At 51.1% G+C, this 18,303-nt stretch overlaps 2 protein-coding genes across 6 annotated transcripts in view; both read right to left on the reverse strand.

The window, feature by feature from the left end:
- Positions 1–2,108: 2,108 nt before the first annotated feature.
- PGLS (6-phosphogluconolactonase) lies at positions 2,109–10,016 on the reverse strand. The gene is made up of 5 exons (XM_004008427.6): positions 9,675–10,016; positions 5,590–5,697; positions 5,037–5,138; positions 4,608–4,748; positions 2,109–2,466 (listed from the first exon to the last, which is right to left on the reverse strand). The coding sequence occupies exons 1-5, from the start codon at positions 9,960–9,962 to the stop codon at positions 2,329–2,331; spliced, it is 777 nt and encodes a 258-aa protein (XP_004008476.1). The 5' UTR covers positions 9,963–10,016; the 3' UTR covers positions 2,109–2,328.
- Positions 10,017–16,062: 6,046 nt separating this feature from the next.
- Positions 16,063–18,303, reverse strand: part of SLC27A1 (solute carrier family 27 member 1) — a 39,598-nt gene continuing 37,357 nt past the window's right edge. For all 5 annotated transcript variants that reach the window (XM_042249696.1, XM_042249695.1, XM_060415371.1 and 2 more), the window contains exon 13: positions 16,063–17,447. In XM_042249696.1, the coding sequence (XP_042105630.1) occupies positions 17,290–17,447 (158 nt within the window). In that variant the 3' untranslated portion in view covers positions 16,063–17,289. The remainder of the gene's footprint in view (positions 17,448–18,303) is intronic.

The raw sequence follows: 18,303 nt of genomic DNA on the forward strand, positions 1-18,303 counted from the left end.
GAATCGGTCCCACTTCCTCACTCTCACATCTGAGTGATCAACCCAGACAAGATGTTAAAAGGAACTTCACTTTCTGTGGTTTCGGATTTGAGGTTTCAGTTCCCACAGCCCTCGCCCACTCTGCTTGCCCTCGTTCCTGGAGCCAGGTGGGCCATAAGCACTCTGGTGAAATGCTGTAGCCCTGAGGCAAAGAAGCAGTGCCTCGGCGCACTCAAGGTTCTGAGCAGGCCTGCAGCAGTCACCCTGGCCCTGGGTTTGCAGCGGGAGTTCGGCCAAGCGAGTGTAGAGAGGGTTGAACTGTGTCCCCCCAAAGGATGATGTCTACAGGCCACTATCAAGAAACCAGAAAGCAAGCGTGAGCCAGGATGTGGAGAAATTGGAATCCTCGTGTACTGTTGGCGGGAATATAAAAATGATACAAGTGCTATGGAAAATAACACGGAGGGTCCTCCAAAAACTAAAAATAGAATTACCATGTGCATATGACCCAGCAATTCCACTTCTGGATGTCTGTTGAAAAGAATTGAGAGTAGGCTCTGGAAGAGATATCTGTCGACCCTTGTTCACAGCAGCATTATTCAGAACAGCAAAACACAGAAGTAACCCAAGTGTCTGCCGACTGATGAATAAATAACTAAAATGTGATATGACTGTATTTTAAAGAGGAAGGAAGGTCACACACACTACAACATGGATGAATCCTGAGGACACTATGCAGAGTGAAATAAGCCCATCACATTAATACAAATACTGTATGATTTTAATTATATGAAGCACTTAGAGTCAAAATCATAGAGGATAAGCAATAAGGTCCTACTGTATAGCACAGAGAACAACATTCAATATCCTATGATAAATCATGGATGGAAAAGAATACAGAAAATGTATATGCATGTGTGACTGAATAATGTACTGTACAGCAGAAATCAACACAGCATTGTAACTCAACTATACTCCCCCCCCCCCAAAAAAAATTCATAAAGACAGAAAACAGAATGGTGGTTGCCAGGGCTAGGGAGAGGAGAGAATAGAAAGTGAGCATTTAATAAGTATACAGTTTTAAAATAAATATATACATGTTTATACATATCTATTATTTTTATTTAATTATTTGGCTGCACTGGGTCTTAGTTGTGGCATGTGGGACCTAGTTCCCTGACTAGTGATTGAACCCGGGCCCCCCGCACTGGAGCAGAGTCTTAGCCACTTGATCACCAGGGAAGTTCCAAGTACAGAGTTTTAGATTTAGAAGATGAAAAGAGTTTCGGGGATGGATGGCAGTGACGGCTGCTTAAAAATGCAAACGTATTTGAAAACACTGAATTGTATAAACGTGGTTAAGAGGGTAAATTTTATGTGTTATTTTAATACAGTTAAAAAAAAATGTTAAGTCCATGTCCTAACCCTTGATAACTCCAGAATGCGATCTTATTTGGAATAAGCATTTTTCAGACACAATGAATTAAGGATCTTAAGACAAACTCTCAAGAATTTAGGACTTAGGGTGGCCTTATGCCCAAGGACAGGGGTCCTTCTCAGAAGAGGATGGGAGTGAGTTCCCTGGCGGCCCAGTGGTTAGGATTCTGGGCTTTCCCTGTTGGGGCCCAGGTCCAATCCTTGGTCTGGGAACTGAGATCTCATAAACCTAGGAGCATGGCCAAAGAAAAAAACAAGACAAACCAAAAGAAAAAAAGAAAAGGACAAGTACGGAAAGACACACAGAGAGAAGGCCAGACACTGAGAGTCTGCCAGACAAGAGAGGCAGACACTGGAGTGAGGCATCACCAAGCCAGGAAAGGCCAAGAACTGCCAGCAGCAACCAGAATACACGAGAGAGACCTGGGACATCCTCGCCTGCAGAGCTTCTGGAAGGATCCAACCTTCCTGACACTGAGGTTTCAGGCTTCTGGCCTTGTGAACTGTGAGACAGCGACCTGCACTTATTTTAAGACACCTGATGTGTGGTACTTTGCTATGGCAGGCCCACGACACTCATGCCAGACGCCCATCCCTGCCCTCCACAGGCTGGGATGAATGTTACAAGTCAGGCGCGCCACCTAGAGACCGATGGTCCCACCACCCACCAAGGACCACGAGACAGTGGAAACTTCAAACAGATGCTCCTTTTAATATCTGAGTCACCCAGAGCCACAGCCCACGCGCTAAGCCCCTGGGCGGGCCTGGTGGCTAGACCCTTCAGCTTCCAGTGGCACCACTCGGCTGCTCTAAAATGAAGCCTGGAGCGGGCTCGCAGTGGGGCCCAGCCCCAGAAGGTCCCAGGCCACTGGGGCTGCACACAGTCACAGCGGTAGCACCTCTCAGCACGGGTTACAACGTGGAATGCTTCTCGAAGGGCACGGTCAGGAGTCGGGCTGCTGCCTCGTCCAGAAACCAGCAGAGTTTCCCAGTGCTGGGCTGGACCAGTGCGGCAGGGAGTGGGTTCTCCTCCTTGTCCTCCAAAATGCGCTGTGTGGAGAGGGCAGGAGCGTGGGCCCCCCTCCCTGCACCCCAGCACCCCTCAGACCCCTCCAACCCTCAGCAGTTGAGATCACCCTTCCTAGATGTCCTGGCTTCAAGCAACCAGCAGAGATGGCGGTCTCTTCCTTTTTATCATCTGTGACTGTTTAACAGTGGGGTCAGCACACTTTTTTTTTTTTCCTAACACATTTAAAAAAATATTTATTTGACTGCACCAGGTCTTACCTACAGCACTGGGCATCTTTAATTGCGGCACACGGGATGTAGTTCCCTGACCATGGATCAAACTCACGCCCCCTGCATTGGGAGCATGGAGTCTTAGCCACTAGAGCACCAGGGAAGTCTCCAGAACACCTTTTCTGCCAAGACCAGAGAGTCACTATTTCAGCTCTGTAGATCACAGCCCAACTCTGTCACAACTACTCAGCTCTGCTGTTACAGGGCAAAAGTACCAGCAGAAGACCCGTCGCCAAGTGGGTATGGCCAGGTTCCAACAAATCTTTATTCGTGGACATTGAAATCTGAATTCTGTAACATTTTCACACACCAAAGAATATGCCTTCTCTTTTGCTTTTTCTCCCAACCGCTTAAAAAGGTCAAAAGCCTTCTTAGCTGTCAGGAGGATTCGGTCCCTCTAGGTGTGGTGGGCTGACCCCCTAATGTGATTTCATGATCAGCAGGCATGGGAAATAGTACTCTCTGCCAGCTGGGTCTGCGGCAAGCACTCTGAATCATTAACTTGTTCACTTCTGACCACAGCCCTGCAGGGTTGCCTCTGTTCTCACCCCTCTTTTTACAGTCAGGGAAGCTGAGGCTGAGGGCAGCCTCCTGTGAGTGGACTGTGAGTTGGAACTGCCGTAACTGACCCTCAGGAGGTCCATGGGGAGGAACCTTCCTAGTGCACCTTGCAGATGGGAAAGTTGAGGCTTGGTGGGGCGGTGGGGGGTTCAGTGACCATCTAAGGGCATGCTGGGTATCACTGGCAGGGCCACTGGGTCTGCTGGAGTCTACACCCTGAACCCTAACATTAGCCACCCTCATGGAGACATCTGGGCCCAACAGTTGGTGGAAGAATTGTTGCTTATTTATCTTTAAAAATATGTCTAGTTTCTTCCATAGTTGTTGGTCTTTTCAGTGATGGTAATTCAGGTATTTTTCTGTTTATTTTTATATCCACTTCATGAGTTTTTTAAAATGTGGTTTGGTTTGTTTATTTGGGGCTGTGGTGGGTCTACCCTGCTGCGTGGGCTTTTTCTCTAGTTGTGGCGAGTGGGGGCTACTCTCTAGCTGTGGGACACCCACTTCCATTGCGGCGGCGTGTCTTGGTGTGGAGCGTGGGCTCTGGGGCACGTGGGCCTCAACAGTTGCAGTACGTGGGCTCAGGAGTTGCGGCTTGGGGGTTCTAGATCACAGGCTCAGCAGTCGTGGTGCCTGGGCTTAGCTGCCCCGTGGCATGTGGGATCTTCCTGGATCAGGGATCAAACCCCATGTCTCCTGCACTGGCAGGAGGATTCTTGCCAATATAAATTTATTAATGTATAAATTTATAAATTATAAATATATATAATATTTCTATTTATATAAATATAAATTTATTAATTTTATACTTTCCTAATATATTATGTATAACTATACCCTTTTTCTTATTCCTACTACACACGATTTTCCTCCAGTTTCACCAGGGGTAGCTGTTATGCTATGGATCTATGTCTGTGTCATGGCTCTATGTTACGGATCTATTTACCATTAAGCTTTTAAGAGTATGAGCCAATTCAGGGATTTCAATCTCACTTATTCCTTCCTCTGACTTTTCTTAGATTTATGTTATTTTCCTTTGTTCTCATTCTAAAGTGCTTGACCGGTTTATTTCAATTGTTTTCTAGTTAATAATGAAATATATATGCATACATATTAAGTGCTATGAATTTACCTCTGAGCCGTCTTGGCCGTATCTTGTCAATTTCAATTCCCAATTCTTAACCCCTAACTAGGCTGTATCTGCAGTTTTCATCTCTCCTTCAACCCAAGAATTACCGAAATGCCTTGGGATGTGGTGCTTTCAGCACAGCAGTGTCTAGGATCGCATTTTCCGCCTACAACCTTCTAGGGAAGGGGGCCCTCACTGTTACCTTCAGAATAGCTGCCTTGCCTTCTCCTGTCGCCACAAAGATGACCGTTCGAGCTGCATTCAGCACGGGAAGAGTGAGGGTCACGCGCTGCGGAGGTGGTTTCGGGGAGTCACGGATGGGGGCCACAATTTTCTCCCGCTCCTGGAGGCAGGGAGGCCCAAGGTGGAAACAGAAAAACATCATTTGACTTCCTGAGTACTCACACAGGCCAGGCACCGTGCAGCCATCATTCCATCCCCCCCTGCTAATTCTGTGGTACTTGACTGAAGGCCCCTGTTTTGATGGGTGAACTGAGGCTCAGAAGGGTCAAGCCCCAGTGGGCACGCCTGTCAGCTGAGGCTGACTCACACCATGCTGCAGGCACCTCCCAACCCCAGACGGCAGAGGCTGGGGCTCAGCCGTGAGCAGGGCCTTCGTGGGTGTGCTCACCTGCAGGAGGGGGTGGTCTGGGAAGAGTGAGCAAGTGTGGCCATCAGGACCCACACCCAGAATCAGCAGGTCGAAAACCGGGATGGAGTCCCCTTGGAAGGCCTGGGTGGGGAGAGAAGACAGCCCCAAGAAGTTGCGAGGGAAGAGCTCAGAGGACACAAAGAAACAGTTGTCAGAAAAACAAGTTGCTATACCACAGTAAGCAAGGTTCAGCCTTACCTGCAAAAAAAAAGGAACTCTATTAATCTACAAGGCTCCACACTTCACTGTCTCAATGGCCTGACAATCTGGGGATGCAGCTGTGCCCAAGACGTGAATACCCAGGCCTACTGCCAGGGTGTCAGAAGTGAGGCCGCCTTTGGGGGTTCCCCCAGAGCAGGGCTGTGGCCTCTCAGAGAGAGGGGGATTCTCAAAGGGGTCTGCCCAGCGGGAGACTGGGTCTACTGACCACCCCCAGGGAGACCACTCAGTGTCGCCAGCAGGCTTACTCCATCACTCTGGGAGAGCCCACTGGCTGGAGGAGGCCTCCCTGCAGCAGCTCCAAGGGGCTCACCTGTCTCAGCTTCTTGGCGTAGTCCTCAGCCGCCGCCTCCACAGGCAACGCGGGGTTGATGGTGATCACCTGACTGTCGAAGATAGGGAGCTTGGAGAGCAGGTGGGTCTGCAGTGGACAGACGCACAGTGTCACCAACAGCAACATGCAGTCAGTGGGGCATGGGGCTTACACCAGGGACTACCTGGACCCTCCAGGTCAGGACACGACTGTCATTATACCCACCGCCTGTGTGAGTGAGGATCCCAGTGGCATTCCCCCAGAGGTCTTTCAAGTCCCTGGTGAGTGGAGGTCTCCTGGCTCTGGCCTGCACCTGTCTGGCCACACCAGGATCCTGTTTCTAAACACCCAGGGTCCTTTGGGCTTCAAGATAAAACCTAGCCCCTCTCAGCCCTCAGCAGGTACACCAGCTCTTGATCTGCCTGGGAAACTCTTATACATCCCTCGAGCTGCCTCCTCCGAGCAGCTACCTCTGCCTGCACCTTCCCCAACTGCTCCTTGGGGGTGTGACATGTTAACTGTGGTAAGCACTGATTTCTTTTCTGGGTTGCGCTATAGGGTGAGCATGCCTGGCCCATAGCAAGCACCGCAGCCTATGATCGGTGGATTTAATGCAGAAGTACCTGGAGTCAGGTGTCCTGCAAGGCAGAAGGTTCCAGCCCTTTCCTGCAGAGAGGAGCCGCATGGTCTTTGATCTCTGGGATGGATGCTGGCAACCCCCACCTCGGTGCCTCCTTTTGGGGACGGCCTAGCTCAGCCAAGTCAATGCCGGGCTGATCCACAAAGTAAAAGTAGGTAAACAACAAAAATATAGTGTTTGGAGCAGAGGGGGAAGGCAGCAAGGACATGGGATAAGCCAGCCAGAGCTTATGGTGCTGACTCCCCACCAAATGCTGACCTGCGGAGTGCAGGCTCTGTGTTGAGCGTAACAGGGAGCCAAGGAGGGTGTGTGAGCTGGGAAGGAGCACGATCAGACAGATCCATCGTGGGAAAGACCAGCTCTGCCCAAGGTCCCTATCTACACACACCCTTGGGGATCGTGCTGAGTGAAATCAGGGGGGAATACAGGTGCCTTATTTCTGTCACCTGAGTCCCCTTCATAGCTGCCCTCCCCCTAGAGGCTCAGAGCCATTTCCTCCTCCTCAGGCTAGACATCGGTTCGGCAGGTTTCCTAGAAATGGATTGGGTGGGTTCTCTCTAAACACTTTGCAGGTGCTGAGGAACCATGCCCAGGAAGGTGGGCCCCAGCTCTTCCTCCCAGCCTGGACAGCAGAAGGCCCATGGTACAGGGTGAGCCCAACTGCCCGGGGTCCATCCTCCAGGAGAGGAACGCCTCTGCATCCCTGTACCATGCTGCTTAGCGACCCCGCCCCCGTATTCACAGCCACCTGGAGTCTCAGAATGTGGACTTCCCCGGTGGCTCAGTGGTAAAGAATCCGCCTGCCAATGCAGGAGACACGGCTTTGATCTCTACTCTGGGGTGATCCCACGTGCCCCAGGGCAACTGAGCCTGTGCTTTAGAGCCTAGGAGCCACAACTACTGAAGCCCGAACTCGGCAACAAGAGAAGCCACCAAAACGAGAAGCCCGCACACTGCGACTAGAGTGGTCCCCGCTCAGCACAACTAGAGAAAAGCCCGTTGCAAAAGCTCTTGCAGCAACAGAGACCTAGCAGAGCCAAAAATAATTAACTAATTAATTAAAAAAAAGAATGTGGCCTTATTTAGAAAGAGGGCCTTTGCAGTTGTCATTAGCGTAGATGAGGTCACAGGGCATTAGGATAGGCCCTAAATTCAAAGATTTGTGTCCTTACAAGAGGAGGACACAGAGAATCGGATGAACAAGTGACGTAGAAACAGAGGCAGAGATTGCAGTGATGTGGCCACAAGCCAAGAAACACCTGGAACCCCCAGAAGCTGCAAGAGGCAAGGAAGCCTCCTCTCTGAGAGCCTTTGGAGGGAGCACGGGACTGCTGACACCTTGATTTTGAACTTCTGGCCTCCAGAACTGTGAATCGATGCCTGTTGTTTTAAGCTACCCACTGGTTAGTACTTTGCTACCACAGCCCCAGGAAACTAATATGATTCCCTTCCGGGGCAAACTGGCAGGAGCAAGTCCTCGCCCCACGTAGGTTCCCACCGCAGAGCACTTGCCTCTGCTGCGCCTTCTGCCCCAGCTCACCTGTGGCCAGCTCCTCGTATCTTCCTGGTCGCTGCCCAAATGTCACCTCCTCAGAGCGCCCCACTGCCCTGGCTGAAGGATGCTCTCCCTCCTCCCTTGGCACGTCTTATCATCTCACACTGTTTTTAAAAAATACTTATTTGGCTGGACTGGGTCTTAACTGCAGCACTTGGGATCTCTGATCTTCATTGTAGCATGCAGGATCTAAGTTCCCTGACCAGGGAGCAAACCCAGCCCCCCTGCACTGGGAGCGTGGAGTCTTAGCCACTGGACTACCGGGGCTCACACTATTATCTTCTGTCCAAACTGCATTACACGCGGCTATGAGCGGATTTCCACTCTTACTGCCCTGTGTGTTGGTGTCCCACCCCACTGTGAGCCCTACGAGGGAACTGTCCCTAGTGCTGGATACAAGGAAAAGGACAAGGACACACACACACACACACACACACACACACACACTGAATATCCTTGCAAATTTCTCTTTGACTATTTTGTTAGGATTCTGTTACGTGAGCAAGTATGGCTTTCCTAATTAAAAATCTTTCAGGGACTTCCCTGATGGTCCAGTGGTTAAGACTTCCTCCTCCAACGCAGGGGATATGGGTTCCGTCCCTGGTCAGGGAGCTAAGATCACACATGCCTTACCGCCAAAAAACCAAAACATAAAAGAGAAGCAGTACTGTAACAAATTCAATGAAGACTTTTTAAACGGTTTACATTCCCCCCCCCCCCGAAAAAAAAGCTTTACAAATAAAAAAAAATTTATAAAGTCTTTCAAAGTCTGGCAAAGTAAAAAAGAAGCACGAGGTCACTTTTAAATTAAGCTCTAGGGGAAGACACGCAGGACAGCAGACTTGAGAGTGGCCCCTGCCCCTGAAATGTGTCCCGGGTACTCTCTGGGGGGGTTCCGCCAGGCAGGTTCATACCCCAGCTTCCTCCCTGGCCACTAGGTGACTCTCCTTGTCTGGCTTCAGTTTCTCCATCTATGAAATGCAGGTACTAACAGTCCCCGCCTCACAGGCGCTTGTGGGGTTTCATGAGATGATGTGAATAAAGCTATGGTAATTAGTAAACCTTCCTTATTACCAAACAAACAAAAAAACCCAGCTCAAGCTTCTTTGCGAAGAGAACTCAACACACCCAGGACCTGAGCAACCTGAGGCTTCTGGCCAAATCCATCCCTCCCACACTTCCCTGGGTGGGTTTTCCTTCTCCATCCACGGCAGGAAGAGTTGACTCAGATGCGGGGGGGTGGTGGGGTGGGGGGTGGTGGAGGGCAGCTCAGACCATAGCTTCTCCAGGCCTCAGTTTCCCTTCTTATAAAATGGGGGTAGGGAGTTGCCCTGATTCTATAGGAGTCTGGGGCCCCAGGACAAAGATAACCAGCCACGGAGTTGTCAGCGCCACAAGCAGAGTGGAGATCAAAGAGAACTCTCCAGGTTAAAGAAGGGGAAACCGAGGCCCAGTTTCCACACCAGATCCCGCCTACCTGGCTCTTTCCTAACTCGGCCTCTGCACTTACTAGCCTGCAGCGCCTGCGCTTCTCGAAGTCCCTGGCATGGACCACTCCGTTTCGCCTCTATGCGTTTGCTCATGTCATGCCCTCTACCTGGCCACCTGAATCGCACACGACTTAGCGACAGAGCACACACAAAATGCATCACCGGTCCACCCGGGTGGCAGCGGAGGTGCACCCCCTGATGGAACCCCAGGGCACCCAGCAGACCATTCCCAGCTCCAGTCCAGGCAGAGGGCACGGTGCTACCCTGCATAACTCTCGTCGCCTGGTTCAGGCGGTGGGCGCGGCCTTTTCGAAATGACCCCCGGTGGCCTCCGTAGCCGGGTCCAGGCGATGAGCGCGGCCCTCTCGGCGTGACCCCCGGCGGCCCCCGTAGCTCTCACCCGGTAGAGGCCGTACGTGCTCTCGGCGTGCTCGAAGGGCACGAGGCGCTCGTCGCAGAAGCCCAGCGTCCAGCGCGCGAGGCTAGCGGGTCCAGCGGGGGCGGCGGCGGCGGGCAGCTCGCGGGCCAGCATGGAGACGAGGCTGCCGCCGGACAAGCCGAGCGTGAAGCGGGCGCCGGCATCCGCCAGGCAGCATGCTGCCTGCTGCACTACCAGTTGCGCCAGCGAGGCGCCCAGCTCCTGCGGGCTCGAGAAGACAGAGATGAGGCGGGGGGCCGGCGCGGCCATGGCGGTGGCGGCGGCAGGCAGGAGGACGCCCTCCCGGCGGCCACGAGTGCGCCTGCGTGAACGCCCGCCCCGCTACCCAGGTGCCTGTGGCACATGCGCAGACCCACGGATGACGTCCCAGAGGGGCCGGGCGGTGAGTCCGGACGCGCTCACGGGTTTTTTTTTGCCTGATCATGGAGCTTTTTCCTGGGCTGGAGCAGGCAGAGTAGGTGCAGCTGAGCTCTGCTTCCCGATATCAGGCCGGGGCTAGAGACCGGAGCTCAGAGCTTCGAGGCTCGCAATGAGGGGGCCCTGGGGTGGGGTTGGAGGGAGCCGATTTCTTGGAGGGCGGGGATTTTGGTGGACTTTGAAATTTCTGTATCTGTTGTTTCTCTCTTTAATTAAAGTATAATTATGTATTTTAAAGTATATACTTGATAAGGACGATTGTATTTGGTTTGTTCAGAGTCCTCTCAACGCACCTGAACTGTGGCACGGTGTAGGAGCTGTGTTGAATTTCTCCTGTATGTTTCTGTGGAGATCTCCTCCCCCGTGGGTCTTTCCTGGAGAAGCTCCCAGACTGAGACTAGTGGGCCTTGGCTGATATGATAGAATGGTGGTGGTTTAGTCGCAGAAGCCCAGCGTCCAGCGCGCGAGGCCAGCGAGGTCGGCGGCAGAGGGCAGCTCGCGGGCCGGCATGGAGACAAGGCTGCCTGGCTCCTCTGTTCATGGGATTCTCCAGGCAAGAATACTGGAGTGGGTTGTTATTTTCTTCTCCAGGGGATTTTCCTGAGCCAGGAATCGAACCGGGTTCCCCTGCATTCCAGGCAGGCAGATTCTTTACCGACTGAGCCATGAGGGAAGCCCGATAAGATAGAATATTCAGGGAATAACATGAGCAGGGAGGATTGGAAGGGGCAGGAGGTCTGGTAGGTCAGGGCAGCTGGACCACCTCAGAACCTGAGAGTTTAGGATAGTGTAGTAAGTGCAGTGAGATTTGCATAGGCAGTGCATCTTTCAAAGAAGTAGCAAATTAAGAAAACTTCCATTTATAATAGCAGCAAAGAGAATAAAATACTTAATAATTTCAGCAAAAGAGGTGCAAGACTTATACGCTGAGAACTATAAAGCTTTGCCGAAGAGTAACTTAAAATGTGATCTTAATAAATGGAAAAACATCCTATATTCATGGATTGGAAAACTTCATATTGTTAAGATAGCACGTGTGCTCGTGTTCAGTTGTGTCTGACCCCGTGGACTGTAGCCCGCCAGGCTCCTCGGTCCATGGGATTTTCCAGGCAGGAATACTGCAGTGGGTTACCATTTCCTCCTCCAGGAAATCTTCCCAACCCAGGGATCAAAGCCGTGACTCCTGTGTCTTCTGCGTGGGCAGGCACTTTCTTTACCACTGAGCCACGTGGGAAAGCCGTTAAGATAGCAACAATCCCCAAATTGGTCTATAGACACGATGTAATCCCTTTCAAAATATTCTGAGAGCCTTTTCTGAGATATCAACAAACTCATCCTAAAATTCATGAGGAATTGTAGGGGGCCCCAAATAGCCAACCAGTCTTGAAGAACTAAATTGGAGGACTCACACTTCTTGATTTCAAACTTACTACAAAGCTATAGTAATCAAACTGTGGTATTGACATACAGTAGACATATATCAATGGAATAGAACTGAGCTAGAACAACAAACCATATATTTGTGATCAGTGACTCTTCAACAAGGGTGCCAGAAGCATTCAGTTCAAAAAGAATAGTCTTTTCAACAACTGGTGCTGGGAAAATTAGACAGTCACATGCAAAAGAATGAAATTGAACCCTGTAGTAGGCAGAAAAATAGTCCCCCAATGGTGTCCACACCCTAGTTCCCTAAATCTGAATTTGTTAGGTTACTTGGCAGGGGGAAATGAAGACTGCAGATTGAATTAGGTTGCTAATCACCTGTCCTTAGAAGAGATTACATGAATGAGCACAATATCATCACAAGGGTCACGGAAAATGGGAGGAGGAGGAGGAGGAGCATGAAAAAGACCTGACCCACTGCTGATGGCTTTGAAGATGGAGGGAGAGGCCATGAGTCAAGGAATGTGGGCAGTTTCTAAATGCTGGAAGAGGCAAGGAAGTGGATTGTCTCAGAAACTCCAGAAGCAATGCAGCCCTGCCAAACATTGACTGTAGCCAAGTAAGATCCAGTTCTGACTTCTCACGTTCAGAACTGTAAAATAACTGGCGTTAAGCCACCAAGTTTGCGGTGTTTGTCACCTCAGCACTAGAAAACTAATACAGATCCCCACCTCAAACCATATACAAAAGTTTAAAAGTCAGGGCTAAAATGAAAACATTCTTGGAAAACAGATGCATCAATCTTTATGAGCTTGGGCTAGAAAATGATTCCAAAAGCAAGAGCGGGGCTTCCGTGGCAGTCTAGCAGTTAAGACTCCATGCTCCCAGTGCAGGGGGCACAGGTTCAATCCCTGGTTAGAGAACTCAGTTCCCAAATGCTGCATAGTGTGGCCAGAAAAAAGAAAAACTGGGCTTCATCAAAATGAAAAATATTTATGTTTCAAAGGATACTAACAAAAGAGTGAAAAGACAATCCACAGGATGGGAGAAATTTGCAAACCATATCTTATAAGGGTTTAGTATACATAATTATATTAAGAACTCTTCCAACTCTAAACAGACAACCCAGTTAAAAACTGGGCAAAGGATCTGAATGACATTTCTTTTCAAAGGAGGTATACAGATGGCTTCCCAGGTGGCTCAGTGGTAAAGAAACTGCTTACCAATGCAGGAGATGCAGGTTTGATCCCTGGGTTGGGAAGATCCCTCTGGAGAAGGAAATGGTAACCCACTCCAGTATTCTTGCTTGGAGAATTCCATGGATCCTGGTGGGCTACAGCCCATGGGGTGGCAAAGAGTCAGACAGGACTTAGCAACTAGACAACAACAAACACATGAAAAGATGTTCTGCTTATTAGCCCTCAAACAATGCAAATCAAAACTATAAGGAGATACCACTGGATACCCACCAAAATGATCACAATAAAAAAGACAGAACTTCCCTGGCAGTCCAGTGGTTAAGACTCCAAGATTGCACTGCAGGGGGCGCAATTTCGGCCGTTTGTTGGGGAACGAAGATCCTGCATGCCTAGCGGTGTGGCCAAAGAAAGAAAAAGAAGTGCTGACAAGGATATGGGGAACTGGAACTCACACACTGCTGTTGGGGGGAATATAAAGTGATACAGTCACTGTGGAAAACAGTCTGGCAGTTCCTCAAAAGGTTAAACATAGTTACCATGTGACCTAGCATTTCCACACCTAGGTTTACACCCGAGAATTCAGGACATATGTTCACACAAAAACTTCTACACAAATGATCACAGCAGCATTACTCACAATAGCACACCCCCCCAAAAGGAAATAAATCAACATCCATCAACTGGTGGTTAAAAAAAATAGATGCTTTTGCACTGTGGTGTTGGAGAAGACTCTTGAGAGTCCCTTGGACTGCAAGGAGATCTAGCCAGTCCATTCTGAAGGAGATCAGTCCTGGGTGTTCTTTGGAAGGACTGATGCTAAAGCTGAAACTCCAGTACTTTGGCCACCTCATGCGAAGAGTTGACTCATTGGAAAAGACTCTGATGCTGGGAGGGGTTGGGGGCAGGAGGAGAAGGGGACGACCGAGGATGAGATGGCTGGGTGGCATCACCGACTCGAGGGACGTGAGTTTGAGTGAACTCCGGGAGTTGATGATGGACAGGGAGGCCTGGCACGCTGCAATTCATGGGGTCGCAAAGAGTCGGACACAACTGAGCAACTGAACTGAACCCATACAATGGTATATTGTTGGGCTATAAAAAGGAATGAGCTACAACTTGGATGAATCTAAAAACGTGCTGAGAGAAATAAGTCAGACACCATAGGCCACAGATTGTGTGATTCCATTTCTGTGAAGTGTCCAGAATAGATAAATCCATAGAGACAGAAAGTAGTAGTTGCCAGAGGTTGAGGACAATGGATATGAGGGGTTTTGGGTGATGAAAATGTTCTGGAATTAGACATAGGGGATGCTTGCATAACCTTGTGAATATACTAAAAGCCGCTATGTTGCAATATTTAAAAGGGCGAATTTATGGTCTAAATAATTAGCTCAATTAAAGATAGTGATTTGGGCACAAGGAACAATCAGAATGAAGGCGTTGAAGCCAGACACAGGCTGGAAACAATTATCCGTGGTACAAGGGAAGCAGCCTGCAAGACAGCAGTGCTAGCCAGAGCGCCTGGACTCTCCCCTGAAGTGACGGGGACTCCAGGAGAGTGGGGCAGGGACCCAGCCTGCAGCCCTCTCCTCAGGAAGCTCTTGGCGCGAACTCTCCTCTTCCATATGCCCCCCTGAGCAGCTGCTGCTGCTTCCTGGTCCCTTGTGCACGGCTCAGCCCCTGCCTCTCACAGCACACGTGCCAACACCAGGCTGGGCCGTTTCTCTTCCCACAGGTACAGGTGTCCTCTCTGTGCACATTCTTCCAGGGCCCATCCAGAAAGGAGCAGCTCGTGGCGGAGCACCATCAGCTCCCACCTCTCTTCATGATTTACTGAGGGTCCCCAGGGGCAAGTCATGGAGCTTCTAATTTGGTATGGAAAAAAAAAAAACAGATCTATCAAGCCACAAGGAGGCATAGAGGAACCTCTGATGAAAGAAGTCACTGAAAAGATGACACCCAGTTTGATTCCAAATCCATCCATGAGTCTGGAAAAAAAAACTAGGGAGACAGTAAAAAGAACAGTCGTTGCCACAGGTTGGGATAGGAGTGATGAGAGATGGAACATAGGATTTTTAGAGCAAGAGAAACTATTCTTTGTGATACTCTTAAGGGTGGTTGCAAGCCATTATGTATTTGTTCAAACCCATAGAATGTACAACAGAGTGGAACCCTTATGTAAACTGTGGACTTGGCTTAATAATAATGTATCAACATTAACTCATCAGGTGTAACAAATGTAACCCACGAATGTCAGATGTTAATTCTAGTGGAAACAGCGGTCAAAGGGCATAAGAGAATTCTGTACTTTCTGCTCATTTTTCTGTAAACCTCAAACTGCTGTAATAAATAAAATCTATTAATCTTTAAGAGCAAACACACACAGAGCCGGAACGGAAGAGTCCTCGGGATTATTTTCTTGCTGGTCTGGAGAGAACCTCTTACATTGTTGCAGCTAGAGTGACTGACTTTGCAATGAGAAAGGTCCCCACTAGACCACTTCCTCGCCAGAGCCCCTGACAATGACTTCATTCCCCTCCCTGTGTCTTCAGTTTCCTCATTTGTTCAACAGGGACCATGATGACACCTTTGGAGGTGGTCGGATGTCTGAAGGGATGTTACCTGGAATGCACTTGCTTATCAGTACACCAGGGGCCTCCATCCCCACCACGACATACCTTTCTCACCTTCACTGGGCATCTCAAAGGCTCTACCTGGCATCACCTTCCTTGCACTGTGGGCAGTGAAGGACCAGCACCCCACAACAATAGTTCATCCATTCTTAGGCTGGTCCAGGACTCATCCAACCCCCATCCATCCCTAGAGTCACCCCCTGGGTGCCCCCACCTAGCACCTAGCAATTTTCATAAGATTTTCTTCCTCTCTCCTTTGGAGACAAGATAAGACAGACATTGTAATTCTGGAGGAGGAAGCTGAGAAGATGAACTCTGGAGCTCAGTGTCCTGGGTTCAAATCCCAGCTCAGACAGTTACCCTTGCAGGCCTGGTGGCTCTCACTCAGAGCTACAGCCACACATGCTGGCCCCCCAGAGAGGGGCGGCCAGACCTGCCGAGACATACCGTCTGTCCCGGGCCATCCTGTGCACCTGCCAGAACCCAGAGGCTGTAGGGAGGTGGTAAGAACTCTAACCCGTGGCCCCTCCACCCCTACCCAGTCCCCAGACCCTGGACCTTGCAGGCTGGAGAAGAGGCAACAGGAGCTGTCAGTAAAGGCCGAGTGTGTTTTGCCCGTGTCTGGCGACTAACCATGTGTTCCCTGGGAGGGGCCTGCTCTCTGAAACTCAGGGTTCTGGGCCACATAGGGACAAAAGGTGAGTGACTGAGCTCCTATCAGGCACCAGACGCTCTGCAGGTTTATTTCTTAAACTCAACGAGGAAACAAAACCTCAGTGCTTGAAAAGGCCCATGCGAAACAGCACGGGGTCACTTGCTACTGGCCTTGCTGTTCTAGCTGCCGGACGGTGCTGCCAGAGGGAGGGACGGGGAGCAGTCTGGGTGGCCAGCCCCACCGATGGGTGTCTGGGATGAGCCACCGACAAAGCTGATGGGAAGGTCCGGGCTGTCCTGGCGGGGTGGTCTTGGGATGTCACCAACCAAGGGTCCAAGTTGTCACTAGCAAGGTCAGGGGAACAGTCAACGGGGCAGGAACCCCTGAGGGCATCTCAGAGGCCACCCCTGACCTGGCAGCTCCCCCAAATCCACTGCTGCCATTCCTCTGGGTCCTGCCAGCAGCCACGGCAGGTGGGGTCCCCAAGAGGCCTCCTCCAGTGTAAGCATCTGAGCAGTGGGCCAAGCAGCCACGCAGGGCCATCTTCAGGTCCCCTCCAGCAGGAGCTCCACGGTGACAACTGGGCAGGAGCAACATCCAAGTGGTCACAGTCAGTTCCAGAAGTTTCTGGGGCATCAGGAAAGGCAGGCAAGAGAGGGGAGAGCCACCAGGGACAGGAAGTGCAAAAGGCAATTGGCCCAGCTGGGCAGATTCCCTGCTGACCTGAAGGGCCCCGGGCCGAGGCCCCCTTGAACCCAGGTTGTCCAGACAGACCATCCCTAGCTCCTCATTCAGCAAGGAAGGCAGAGGGGCTGCCTGGAACTCCCACAGGGCTACAATGTCCTGGCATCCAGCAGCTTAGGGAGGGCTGGGCTGGGTGGGGTTTGTTAGTAAGGCACAGCTGAGAGGGAGGTGGAGTGGCCCCACTCTGGGTTTACCACCCTCCGAGGGAGGACCCGCAGAGGCCCCCAGGACAGCTGTGGGCCCCCACACAGACTGCAGCTCCCAGAAACGTCTGTTCTACTTTTGGCAGGAAGTGGGCAGGAGAGGAGAGATGGAGGAAGAGGGGAGGGCAGTCAGGGACAGCGGGGAGCACAGACACACAGACACGGGAGTGGAAGACAGGCGGGGGCAGCCAGCTGGTGGAGAGGAGGAGGAGGAAGCCGGGAAACAAAGGCTCCTCCTGCCATCCGGCTTCTCTGCCCCAGGACAGACCAGGGCTGTCCGTCTGGCTCCAGCCCGCCTTGCTCGCTGGGCCTGGTGCGGAGTCTTGGGCCGACATAGGAGTGTCAGAGGGCGAAGGCGCCTGAGCAGATGCGGGTGTAGACACCCTGATCCAGAGGCAGGTAGTGGCCTTGCTTCAGGTCCAGGAAGAAGAGCCGGTCCGAGGTCTGGCGTGGGTCGAAGCCCTCGTGCTGCAGCCGGGTCTTCTGAATCTTGAAGGTGCCTGTGGGGACGGGGGCGGCAGTAGGGGCGGGGGTGGGGTGGGAACTTGGCAGGGGGCTGCCAGGAACCCCACCACGGCCCAGCTCACTGTTCTCTCCGGCACCTCCAGGCCTCTGAACGCGCTGTCCCCTCTGCCAGAAGCATTCTTCCCCATTTTGCCCGCCTGATTCCTCCTTGGCCTTTGGATCTCAGCTTCATGCTCCCTCCACCAGGGAGGCCTCCCTGACCACCCCCCGCGTGACCCCAAACTCCATGTATACTCCCTGCCTGTCACATGTCCACCGCACACAAGACCAAGAAGGTGAAAGGGCTAGGTCAGTCACACAGGAGGTCAGGGGTCAGCAACTTATAGGCCCATGATCCACCCACGGACCAAATTCAACCCCCCATCTGAGGAAGCCACCCCTGGACCCACACACACTACTTACTGCTGTTTCTGCCCTACAGCTGAGGAGATGAATCATTGCTGCAGAGGCTGTGGCCCGCGAAACTGAAAATATTTACTACTGGGCCTTAAAGAAAAAGTTTGCACTCCCTGCAGTAGACAATTAAAGAGGGGTTTTGTGAAAGATCTGGGTTTGTAGAAAATCAAGGGAGAATCCCTGTGTGCTCAAGAATTAGGAAGGTTGGTTTTCTTTTTTTTTCCTTTTTAATGAAACTTCAGGGACTTCCCTGGTGTTTGGGACTCTGCACTTTCACTGCAGGGGATACAGGTTTGATCCTAAAATCCCGCAAGTTATGCTGCTTGGCCATTAAAAAATAAGGAAGGAGACTTGAAAAGTACAAACCTCAAGATTAAAAAAGCAGGGGCGGAGGTGATGATGGTGGTGTTTACCTTTGTATCAAAATTAAAGCTT

This window comes from Ovis aries, chromosome 5 (assembly GCF_016772045.2).
Source record: "Ovis aries strain OAR_USU_Benz2616 breed Rambouillet chromosome 5, ARS-UI_Ramb_v3.0, whole genome shotgun sequence".
Taxonomy (NCBI): Eukaryota; Metazoa; Chordata; class Mammalia; order Artiodactyla; family Bovidae; genus Ovis; species Ovis aries.